At 41.0% G+C, this 12,619-nt stretch overlaps 1 protein-coding gene across 5 annotated transcripts in view; it reads right to left on the bottom strand.

Annotated features, from left to right (window-relative positions):
- The window catches only part of Ezh2 (enhancer of zeste 2 polycomb repressive complex 2 subunit), a 65,208-nt gene that overhangs the window by 36,879 nt on the left and 15,710 nt on the right, over nt 1-12,619 (bottom strand). For 3 of the 5 annotated variants that reach the window (XM_036182756.1, XM_036182758.1, XM_036182759.1), the window contains exons 2-3: nt 7,262-7,385; nt 5,899-6,027 (exon numbers count right to left, since the gene is read on the bottom strand). In XM_036182756.1, coding sequence (XP_036038649.1) covers nt 5,899-6,027; nt 7,262-7,378 — 246 coding nt within the window. In that variant the 5' untranslated portion in view covers nt 7,379-7,385. The remainder of the gene's footprint in view (nt 1-5,898; nt 6,028-7,261; nt 7,386-12,619) is intronic. The other 2 variants (XM_036182757.1, XM_036182761.1) reach the window with 1 other exon arrangement.

Below are 12,619 nucleotides of genomic sequence, written 5' to 3'. Positions count from 1 at the left end.
TTATGTCATTTACCAAGCAGACAGGCATTATCTAAGCAAGGCATTCACAGTAGAAAAAACAATTTACATTCAAAGTAATGAAGGACATGCTTGGTGGCATGCACCTTTAATGCCCAGCACTTAAAAAGCAGGGGCAGATGGAGCTCTATGTTGGAAGCCAGTCTAGTCAACAACAGTGAGTTCCAGGCCAGCTAGAGCTATACAGTGAGACCCTATCGCAAAAACAAACAACAAAATCACTGAAGGAAAAATACTTTATAGTTTTTAGTGAGGGGAAAAATAACATATACGAGAACACTACACTAAGAACATCAAGAGTAATGCCAATTTGTTTACTAAACCTAGGAAAAAAACAACCAAAGAAAATGAAGACTCAAGTTTCTCTAGTTGTTAAGACAAAGCTAGTAACTTGGAAATTATTTTGACAAACAGCTACATAATAGCAATATCCTTTGGTATTACTTAATGACATCTTAATGCTGGATATTTCTCTAAAAGATTATCTGAAGACCAAAGAAAATGAATGCAAAACACATTGTCACTGTCTTCAAGTCAGAAATATTTTTTTTTAAATGAAGAAAGGAATTAAAGAGATGGCTCAACCATGGAAAACCTTTATGATTCTTGCAGCGGAACTGAGCTCAGTTCTCAGGATCCGTGTCTGGTGGCTCACAACAGCCTGTAACTCCAGCTCCAGCGGATCTGATGACGCTGTCACTGAGGGCCAAGTCTGGGTCTGAAGTCCTGCTAAAGCCAGGTCTAAGTTGATGTCTGTAGCCCATGTTACCACAAAGGCCAAGTGGAGGTTCCTGGCCTGCACTACTGCCTAAAACCATGTTGATATTCATGGGCCACGCTGCTGCAAGGGAGGTGCATACTGATCAGAATAGCCTGTGCTGCCTGCCACCTAAGGCCATGGTGATGTCTGGGTCCATGCTGCTGTTGACGGCCATGTCTGGATCTGTGGTCTTACTGTGGCCAGGTCTGTGTTAATGTCTGTAGCTGTGTTGCCACCAAAGACCAGGCGGGTGTCCGTGGTCTGCGCTGTGGCCTGAAACCATGCTGACGTCCATAAACAATCCCAGCTGCATTGAGGGCCTTGTCTGAGTCAATGGCCTTTCTACAACCTTGAGCCCTGTTTGTGATCTAAAGAACAAATAAGCTACTTTGGCAGGGATATTGATGACTACAGATGCACAGCTGAGAAAGGACATGGAAGACTTCTGTGACAACCCTACCTCCACCCTGCTGTGGATATTGCTCTGTGTAAATAAAGTTCTGATTGGCCAATGGCCAGGCAGGAAGTATAGGCGGGACAAGAGAGAAGAGAATTCTGGGAAGTAGAAGGCTGGGGAGACACTGCAAGCCACTGCCATGAGAAGCAACATGTAAAGACACTGGTAAGCCACAAGCCATGTGGCAAAGTATAGACTAACAGAAATGGGTTAATTTCAGATAGAAATAGTAGATAACAAGAAGCCTGCCGCAGCCATACAGTTTGTAAACAATGTAAGTTTCTGTGTGCTTTTTTGGTTGGGTCTGAGCGACTGTGGGACTGGCGGGTAAGAAAGATTTGTCCTGACTGTGGGCCAGGCAGAAAAACTCCAACTACAAATGGCGCCCAACGTGTTGGCAAGAGTTTCCACCTAAAACCTGAGAAAAAAGATTCTAAGACAGAGCTAAAAAACAGCTTCCTAATTGTCTCTCTCAAGTTAGCGGCAGCCTGCCGGTTTGAGCTACTATGGCGGGTTTCTGGCGTGTGCATCTGACCTGTAGTATGGCAGGAATGGGGAGTCTACAAGCGGCGCTTTACTCTGCTGCATGGTAGATTTAGCCTTTGCTAGTTTAAAAAAAAAAGTTTCTGGGTTATGTGCTGCTTTGATAGAACTGCTTCTGATAGTTGATGGTACACATGGCTCCAGACCCAGAGCTGGCGTTAAACTGTACCACCGCCATATTGGGAAGCTGAGGTGGGCGGAGCCAGCAGCCACAGCGGTGTTTCAGTCTTACAAAGATGGATATTACACAGAGAATCTGGTTTATGTTGTCTTTGGGATTTTTAACTGCAGAAAAAAATTTGATTGTAAAAGCTGTTGAGTTAAACAAATATGTAAATTTTAAAGGTACCTTGACTTCAAAATTTGGATATAAGGATATGTTGCTTTGGAAAAGAGTGTCTACTTTTGTTTCCACAGAAAGCCAGAGGCTATGGATTTGTTCCAGACTAAGATATATCAGGTTTGATCAGCCAAGACCACCTGAAAGGTCTCCGATGACACCATGGCCCAGATGATCTGACATCCAAAATGGTTTCAAGGCAACTGGCTCAGAGGTTCACCCTAATGGACTACTCTATAATCCTAAAATTTTCTTTGTATCCCCATAAGATACAGTGCCCCCCTCCAGCAGGAAGTAGTAAGAGAAACTACGTCCAATTTCCCAAAATTATCAAGCTGGCTTTGGAGATGGAATTGGTTCACTCCTTCTCTAAACCCAGACATATTGCTAAAAGAAAAGGTTAAGAGATTCTTGTGTCCCAAATCAGAAGAGCCCTCTGGTATGGGACAGAGAAAAACCAATATTTTTCTTTAAAGCAGGTTGATTATAAATGAGAGAAGAAAGGGGAATATGATATAGATATAATAGGATGAAAGGGTAGATTAGGGAACATACTTCTAAAGAGCAACAACTTGTTTAAAATGTTTTACATTAGTATAGATTTTAGTCTATTGATACAAACTTAAAGTTAATTTTGTTATACTGTATATATATTCTCTCGTTTGAGGTATTATGTTTATGCAACTCATTTAGATTGTAAAGGATAGTTAAGAAATACAGATCAATAAGTCTTCTATGATAGTCAAACTTATAGTCATGTTAAGTTTTCTAGGTATACATAGATATATTTCAGATAGACAGGTAATCTTCAAACATTTCAAAGGTCTACAGAATATGGCATTTAAAATATTTTTAAAATTTAGACTTTCCGGACAGTGAGACATGTCTGCTCCTGGCAACACTGATTTACTTCAGAGAGGAGGATGGGCATTGGAGACACTTCATATGGAGTTTATCTTCACCTTGGCAAAAAATAGCCATTTGGGCAAGAAACTGTTCTTGCCTGGACTGCTCGATCAACTGGACATACAGGACCCATAGAAAGGTGACCACTGAACTTGGCTTGACAAAATGGTCCTTTCAGTTCCTGCTTCGCAGAGGAAACTGCCAGACATTCTACAGGACACTGAAAGAAGTGACCGAGAGACTCTAGCCCTGTGGGCTGAAGACAAATACCCCAACTTTACAAAGGAGCATTAGGTGACTGTCCAGGCTGCCAGCTGTCTCTGTCTACCCTGCAAGACTCCTGAAAGTTGCTTGCATCCTTCTCCCAGTTCTCAGATAATATTATATCCTTCTGAGGTCTTTGATGTGGTTGAAGACTAGATAGTTATAATTTCCTCAGTTATGATAAAAGATACGTTAGATATAAAACCTCAGACTCATAAATATAAGATAGATAGGATATCTTCTTTAATATTGTAACTGTAATTCTTGCTTGATAATTGTTTTGTTATATGTAATTGTACTATGTAAAAGTTAAAACCTTCCTTTAAAAAAAAGAAAAGGGGAAGTGCTGTGGATATTGCTCTGTGTAAATAAAGTTCTGATTGGCCAGTGGCCAGGCAGGAACTAACAGAAATGGGTTAATTTCAGATAGAAATAGTAGATAACAAGAAGCCTGCCACAGCCATACAGTTTGTAAACAATGTAAGTTTCTGTGTGCTTTTTTGGTTGGGTCTGAGCAACTGTGGGACTGGCAGGTAAGAGAGATTTGTCCTGACTGTGGGCCAGGCAGAAAAACTCCAACTACACCACCCCAACCATCCCCACAAAAACAGTAACAGCCATGGAAGGGAACTCTTAGAAACTGAGATAGGGGGTTGGGGATTTAGCTCAGTGGTAGAGCGCCCTGGGTTCGATCCTCAGCTGGGAAAAAAAAACAAAACTGAAATAGGATGCTGAAGTGTCACTCTCCACACCAGATGGTTTGGAGCGGGGGTGCAGGAGCCGGGGTGCAGGAAGGGAAGGACTCAGTTCTATTTAAGGGGCAGGCCACTGAGAATTTGACCATGCTCCAGTGAGTACATATGGGGGGGGGGGGGGGGGGGATGGAGGTCACAAGGATGAGAGTGGGCAGGGGAGGACTGGGAAGCAAATGTGATATGGGTGTATGAGGTGAAATCCCCTACACACACACACACACACACACACACACGCATTTAATCTCAGCACTAGAAAGGAAGTAATATGACTGGGTGGAGAAAGGTATATAAGGCGTGAGGACACGAAACTAGAAGCTTTTCAGCTGGACTCAGAGGGGTTCAGTCAGAGGATTCCGGGAGCTGGTGAGGTGACACGTGGCAGTGGCTTGTTCCTTTGTCTCTCTGATCTTTCAGCATTTACACCAGTATCTGGCTCCGGATTTTTTATTAAAAGACCATTTAGCAATTCAAGCAACACATACACATAAAATAATTATTTTTCAGACGTGGGTCTTACTATGTATGTAGCCCTGACTAAACTTGAACTCACAGATATCCGCCTGCATCAGATGTGGGCTACCATACCCCATTCAAAAATAAATCTTAAATAAACAAACCTAGCAAAAGATTACCTGAAAGCCCTGTCTTAGAATGTTCATAGGCATAGAAGAGTACCCCTTTACCCTCCAAATGATGATGAAAGCTATTACCTCCAATGTCTACTCTTTGATTTGCATGAGATAACAGGGAAGGTAGTATAAAACATGTACTTATAAAATTCCAAGTCAGATTTTAAAGAGTTATCACCTAACAAACTATGAATAACTAGAAGCCTTCCCAAATCATGTCTTCTCACCAAGACCACAACACCATTAACATAATCAAAGTCACCATTAGGATCATGTGTGTAGCTACTGTATTATCTATCACACAAGTCTTTGAGGCCTGTGTGTCACCCCACCTCCACAAGCCTCATATGACAGCAATTTTGGCTTATTTATTATAATACTGGCATATTTTAAAAATTCTCATTGAATAATTATTTTAGGACAAATAGATGTTTACACACTCATAAGACTACAATGTTATAATCTTGTTCAAATTACTTGTTTTTCCTTCAGTTTCCATGTAATACCCTACACTATGTCTTTCTACATCAAACAGGCACCTAAACAAAAATGCTCTCACCTGAATCCTAACAATGACTCTCTTCTGTTTAGACTTCTGCCACTCCCCTCATCTTGCTAGCAGCATGCTTTGGTGAAATATTTAATTATGGACTCTACCGTAGGACTTTCATTTGAAACTATAATATAATTGCATTTCCCCTTTCCTTAGCATAGGATTTTTTGCTTTTCTTTGAAAATAGGAAATAGTCTGAAGGTGATTAAGATCTATCTCACTCAGAAAATGCAGTGGAAAATACCAATCTCAACACTGAATTTTTTTAATCTTCATACAAGCCTTAGCCTTTAAACAAAACACATAATAAAAAGCTTTCTGAGCTCATAAATATGAAAAGAAGTATTTCTTACCGTGTGGCTAATTTATATTAAGGAGACAGGGGAGAACAATTGTGAGTTAAAAAGCCTTGCTCTAAATAATACTGAACTGATGAGCATCTTAGAGATTTGATTTCAAAGTTATTTCTAAGTTTAATATGCTTCAACACTCTGAATGAACTGTCAAAGGCATTGCTAGCAGTGTGACAGACGGCTGCCACTCATACACACTGAAACAAACAGCAGTGAGGCAGACATCCTGAAGTGAGGGACTTCCTCCCAATAAGCAATAAACAGTCCAATGAGAAAAAACCAAATGTGTGGATAGTTATTACAACACTGTGTTAACCAACCTCCCTAGTCCCGCGCAATGAGCTCACAGAAGTCATGATGTGCACAGGCTGGATCCTTCGCTGCTTCCATTCCTGGTTTAAGGTTTCTGTTCTTTCCAAAATTTTCTGACGATTGGAGCTAAACATAGTCTTTTAAAAACAAACAAATTGACCAATGTTAGAATATGTAGCATCTCTAAAGTAGGTTAAAATCTAGTGAATCCTCCAATACCATGACCATGTCAAGTGTACACAGACTTTATTATACACTAGTTTCCCACACTCTAATAAACACAAAAACATCACTCCTAATACTTCACTGTAAGTGAGAGGGAACAGGAAATTATTTCCATCCTCTCTTTGTTTAACTTTGTATTTCAGAAATCACAATGACTTTAGAAACAAACAAATGTCTTTGTGTTTTGGGCCCTGAGTCTACACAAGCAGTGCAAAGGTATACTGAAAAGACTAATTTCCAATCGGGCTAAATAATCCTTAGACTAAAATATCTCTGTTACCATTAATGAGCATGATACACATTTTTCTTTTTTCATTTTTGAGGATCTCATGTAGCTCATGCTGACCTCAAATTCACTGAAAGGTCATCCCAAGATGTGTTCATGGCACAACACTGCTGTGGATATCGCTCTGTGTAAATAAAGTTCTGATTGGCCAGTGGTCAGGCAGGAAGTATAGGCGGGACAAGAGAGAAGAAAATGCTGGGAAGTAGAAGGCTGGAGGGAGACACCGCCAGCCGCCGCCATGAAAAGCAACATGTAAAGACACTGGTAAGCCACAAGCCATGTGGCAAAGTAAAAAGTATTAACCCAGAAATGGGTTAATTTAAGATAGAAGAAGCAGATAACAAGAAGCCTGCCACGGCCATACAGTTTCTAAACAATGTAAGTTTCTGTGTGCTTTCTTTGTTGGGTCTAAGCGACTGTGGGACTGGCGGGTAAGAGAGATTTGTCCTGATTGGGCCAGGCAAGAAAACTCTAACTACACAGCACTTTGATGGAGGTCAGAGGATTTGTGTGAATTGGTTCTCTCCTTTCACCATGAAGGTCCCAAGGATCAAAATCAGGTCATCAGGCTTGGCAGCAAGTGCCTTTACCTGATGAGCATCTCATCAGCCCAATCTTGAACTCTGATCCTCCTGCCGCTACCTCCCAAGTGCTGGGGTTAAAGGCACATACCACTATACCAAGCAACCATGATGTAATTTCAATTAGAGATCAAGGACCACAGCTTTCAAGTCTTCACCGCTTTCACTGTCAAATATGAACTTAACCGAAAATGTATCATTTCGAAGTAAAACCATTTCACTTGGGGGATGGAGGGAACTTTCAATTCTACATGCAACTTGGTAAAAGATTAAAATTACCTTTACTTCATCAGCTCTTCGGAACCTCTTGAGCTGTCTCAGTCTCATGTACTCGGATTTTACACGCTTCCGCCAACAAACCGGTCCCTTCTCAGATTTCTTCCCAGTCTGGCCCATGATTACTCTAAAAGCAACGATTTCATATTAAAATCGCTTATCTCATCAGTTGAATATGATCTTTTAATCTCAAGCAAATTGATACAACCAAATATTTTAACTGTTGGTATTTCGAGAAATGCCTGTATGTTCTGTACGGTAAACCCTGGAAATGTGTCACTGAATGTCACTCATTTAAGGACATCTTTTAAAGCATATTTTTATTTATAAACAGTCTACAGTTCTAAATAGTAGTGGGCTTATAGAATTGTGATCTCATTACGGAAATTATATATGCTATATCACAAGCTAATTTTTACTCCATTAGGCTCACATTTTTAGAGGGGAAAAATGTAAAACATATTGTTCGAATCTTAGATGGTCTTTAAAAAAAAAAAAAAACAAACAAACCAGAACCAGATATTGGGGTAAAAGCTGAAAGGTCAGAGAGGCAGAGCAAGCCACAGCCACCACCTATCGCCTCACCAACTCCACAAATCCTCTGACTGAAATCCTAAGTTTCCACCAGAAAGGTTCTCAGCTGCACTGCTTTAGTTCCTGTTTCCTCACACCTTACACACCTTTCTCCACCCTAAAGGCAAGTGTGCTTCCCAGTACTGGGATTAAAGGTGTGTGCCACCACTGCCTGGCTTTGTTCCAGTGTGGCCTTCAACTCAGAAATCCAGACAGATCTCAGCCTCCCAGTGATAGGATTAAGGGTGTGTGCCACCACTGTCTGGCCTCTAAGTCTATCTAGTGGCTGGCTCTGTCCTCTGATCCTCAGACAAGTTTATTATGGTACGCAATATAACAACTCAAAAACATTAAGTTTTTAGTTATTAAAAAGCTATTATAGGGGCTAGAGAGATGACTCAGTTATTAAGAGTACCAGCTGCTCTCTGAGGATCCAAGTCCAATTCCCAGCACCCACATGTCAGCTCACCCCCACCTTTAATTCCATTTCTAGGGATTTGACACTATGTTCAGGCCTCCTCAGGTTTCAGGCACACAAATGGTGCCCAGATATAATATGTAGGCAAAACACCCGCACATACAAAATAAAATACATTTTTTAAAAGCTGTTATAGAAGCAATGTATAACTGATACATTACTCACATCCAGGCTTCATATTTATGGGCTTAACAAATCTCTGATTAAAAACATTCAAGGAAAAAATATTTCCAGAAAATAGGAAACAAAGCAAAACTTGAATTTGCTACACACCAAGCACTATGCGCTCGATTAAAAAAAAAAAAAAGTATAAGTCTGCTCCAGTCCCGGCCACTCCACAGATTCCCAGCCAGTCTCCAACATTTAAGAGCATTGTCCCCCACAGCTCACTCTCACTACAGGGCCAGGCCTAAGACACGCCCCTGTAGGTGAACATGTACGAACTTCTGGTCACTTTCCCTAAACAGGACTAAACAAACAAACAGCACAGCAACTATTTACATAGCATCTGTGTTGTATTAGTTACTGTGAGTATACCACAGATGACTGATGTTTATAGAAGATATGCACAAACTATGTCAATCATCTCGCCAATGCACATATGGATTTCAGTACCCAAAGGGCTACTCCATCGGTCCCCTCAGATGTAAAGGGACCACTGTAGCCGCAAAAGGTGAAAGTGAAAGTACATTTCACAAGCACTAAGAGCAGAAAACGTACAGGATAAGAAGGACAAGTGAGGGTCAGGTGTGGTGCATGCCCCACTCCTAACACCTGGGGCAGAGACAGGCCAGCCTGGTTAAATAAGAATAAATCACTCTCCCCCCACACACCAGACCACACTTCTCCATCCAAATACTGTGATGGTGTCTTTGCCTCATGTGCTACTTTCATTCACACGTAGGGCTTTGTGAGCAAGAGGAAAGAAAAGTGCAGCAAATGCAAAGGGAATGCTCCTACTTGATCTTTAGCTGCAGACTCTGGGCCAGTCATATGTGACTGTGGAAACTAGCTCCAGTTCAGACATATAACACATACTAGAGCCTGGCCCTGAAGTCTAAACCAGTGTCCTTTTCTAGAAGGTCCTCTTATACAAGTATTAGAACCACACTGTGTCTTCAAGAGATTACAAGAACATTTCTGTCTAGCTGTATAAGATGTTATGATTTTCAAATGTATCTTAGGAGCGTAAAAGGAGAGGTGGGGGGTTCACATTCTGAAAAGACTAGGCTGGCAGCTATGTGGAAACAGGAGTGGAGATGGAGGAACTCAAGGAGTAACCGTGTGGCCAGGCTAGTACTCCACCGAGCCATCTCTGAAGCAGGAGAATAGTTTAGACCACACTGGAGACGAGAAAGAAAAGTAAGTGATCACTTGGTCCCCAGCTGCCTGGCAACAGAGAAGGAAGAGCTGGGAGGGAGTCCTGGGCAACACGCCTTTGAAAGTAACACTTCCTTTTCAGGTGCAGTCCTAGTCTCTCAGCTTCTTGTCCATCAGAAGGTGAAGAACTGACTCTTCCACAATTCCCAAATTCCACCACTGTCATATCTACACTTAGAATCACAATTTCCTCTGTACACCACCCCCACTGTAAATAAACTTGTCACTATCAAGAACAGGGTTTTACTCATTTATAAAATCTCAGTGACTGTCTCTGTGTCACTTGGCCCACCACCAAGAAAAGAGCAAAATCAATTTTAATAACTGCTATGTAGCTCAAGGTTAACCTCAAACTGAATGCAGTCCTGCCTCAGCCCCCACTGTTAGGGTTACAGGTATGAACCATTAAGACCTCACTACACCCTCTTAACTGTGATCTTTTTTAATGGTGCTAAAGACTAAAGCAAGCCTTCTTCGTGTATGCTATATGCTAAGCAAGCACATTACCATTGAACTACACTGCTATAGTTAAACAAATTGTGACTTGTTTCAAACACTAGTTCAGGAATCAGCGAGATGGACCTGACAATGAAGGAACCTTAAACTATTGCCTCCAGCAGATGGCCTATAGGCAAGTCTGTGGGTCATTTTCTTGATTAACGCTTGAGGTGAGAGGGCTCGGCCACTGTGGGAGAAAGCAAGCTGGGCAAGCTGAGAGAGGCAAGCCGTTCACTGCAGCACTCCATGGTCTCTTCTCAGGTCCTGCCTCTGGGTCCTGACTTGAGTTCCTGCCCTCAATTCCCATTTGATTTTATTAGTAAGTACCTTTAAGATTCGTACTACATAAGCCTCTGTGTGTTTACTTAGGACTGGGCAGCTGCGGGACCAGGTGGGACACAGGAAAGCTTCCAACTACATTTCCCCACATAAGTTTAGATTTACTTTTACACTAAAATGGATGATTTTCTCAACAAGTTAAATATTGCAGAGCAAAAGCATGTGAAGAGATGTTGAAAAGCTCTAGTGCTAATCAAAATAAACAAGTCCGGCACAGTGGTACTCTACCAGCACTTGGAAGGCAGAAGCAGGCAGATCTCCTCCAGTTCCGGGTCAGTCTGAATATATATTCAGTTCCAGAGCTACACAGTGAGACCCTATCTAAAAACAACAAAACTTACATACTCATTTGGAGGACCACCATTCAACAGAAAATAAACTGGAAATGACAACACACACCAGCAAACCTAGTACCCTGGAGATGATGGGGGCAAAAAGATCATGAGTTCAAGGCTGACTGGCACGGGAGAAGTAGGGAAAATCCGTTTCAAAATACTTAGCAGGTATAGTGGTGCACATATGTAATCCCAATAGTTAGGAGGCTGAGACAAGAGGGTAACCATAAATTTAAGGTCAGCCTAGGTTACATATTGAGTTCAAGGCCAGTCTGGACTACATAACTGGAACCTTTGTGTAGGTGGAGGTGTGTCAAGGTGGGGGTATAAAATAGTGTACTCATTATAGAAAATAGTGCTGAAAAGTTCCTCAAAAATTAAAGAGAGAATTACTTTGTGACCCAACAGTCTCACATATGAATATATAAACAAAAGAATTCCTGCTATACACAGGTACAGTCCAAAGGCCTGGAATCTCAGCATGTGGGAGGTAAAAGCAGGAGGATCCAGAGTTCCAGGCAGAAGGGTTAGGAGGGAAGAAATTCAGAGCAGGGGAAGAATTTGTCCAACATTCTTTGCAGCACTACTAAAAATAGCCAAAATGGGCAGGAGAGATGGCTCAGAGGTTAAGAGCACTGGCTGCTCTTCCAGAGGTCCTGAGTTCAATTCCCAGCAACCACATGGTGGCTCACAACCATCTAAAACGAGATCTAATGCCCTCTTCTGGTGTGCAGACAGAACACTGTATACATAATAAATAAATAAATCTTTTAAAAAAAATAGCCAAAAGGTACAAACTACCCATATGTCCATATGCACATGATATAATAGATTTTAAAATACAGTTTACATATATCATGGAATAGTAAATTGTCTTAAAAAAGACAAATTCTGGGTTTTTTGTTTTGGTGTTTTTTGGGTTTTTGGTTTTGTTTTTTATGTTGTTTTTTGCCTGTTTGCTTTCTAAAGACACAGAGAGAAAGGTGTGGAGTAAGATGGGTAGAAAAGAGCAATTATGATTAGAATATCACATTTTTTTTTTCAGTTAAAAAAAAGGAAACTGTGACACACCCTAGAACACAGATGAACCTCAAGGACATTATACTAAGCAAAACAAGCCAGTCCACAGGAAAACAGACAGTTTATTTCCATTCACACAAAGTATCTAAAGTATTAGGTTAATGCAAAGGTAATTTCAGTTTTTAACTTGCTGAAATCTGTCCTGTGTTCCTGTAATGCATTGTTAAATAAATGTGGTTCTGTTATACATCATTTTAATGTAATGTATATTTCTTGCTTTAAGTCTTTTTCAATGACTTACTATTTAGATTTATTTTGTGCTACTTGAAATGATGTTACACAAAAAGTAAATTCAAGAGATTTTCTTACTCAAGTTCAAATGAGTCATAAAGCAACAAAGACAGCTTGAAATATCAACATATATTTCACCTAGGAACTGCTCAAGAGTGTCATCGGAAGTCGAGGGCCAACAAGTTTTGCAAAGGAGATGCAGCCTGGAAGATGAGGAATGAAGTGACTGGTGTGGGAAGCTGATAAAGCCAACCGAGAACAATTACTGAAGCACTTCCTACAAACACACAAGATGCTGCTGCCACAGAACTAAGTGTGGACCGTCCAAAGGTCATCTGCATTTGAGACAAACTGGAAAGGTGAAAGAAAACATTCAGTAAATGGGTACCTCATGAGCTGAGGAAAAGTCAACACTGCTCTCCTCTCTTACTGATCTATTTCCCCATC

The sequence above is a fragment of the Onychomys torridus genome, chromosome 3, assembly GCF_903995425.1.
Source record: "Onychomys torridus chromosome 3, mOncTor1.1, whole genome shotgun sequence".
NCBI lineage: Eukaryota > Metazoa > Chordata > Mammalia > Rodentia > Cricetidae > Onychomys > Onychomys torridus.
This window is presented reverse-complemented; position numbering and strand designations above follow the sequence as displayed.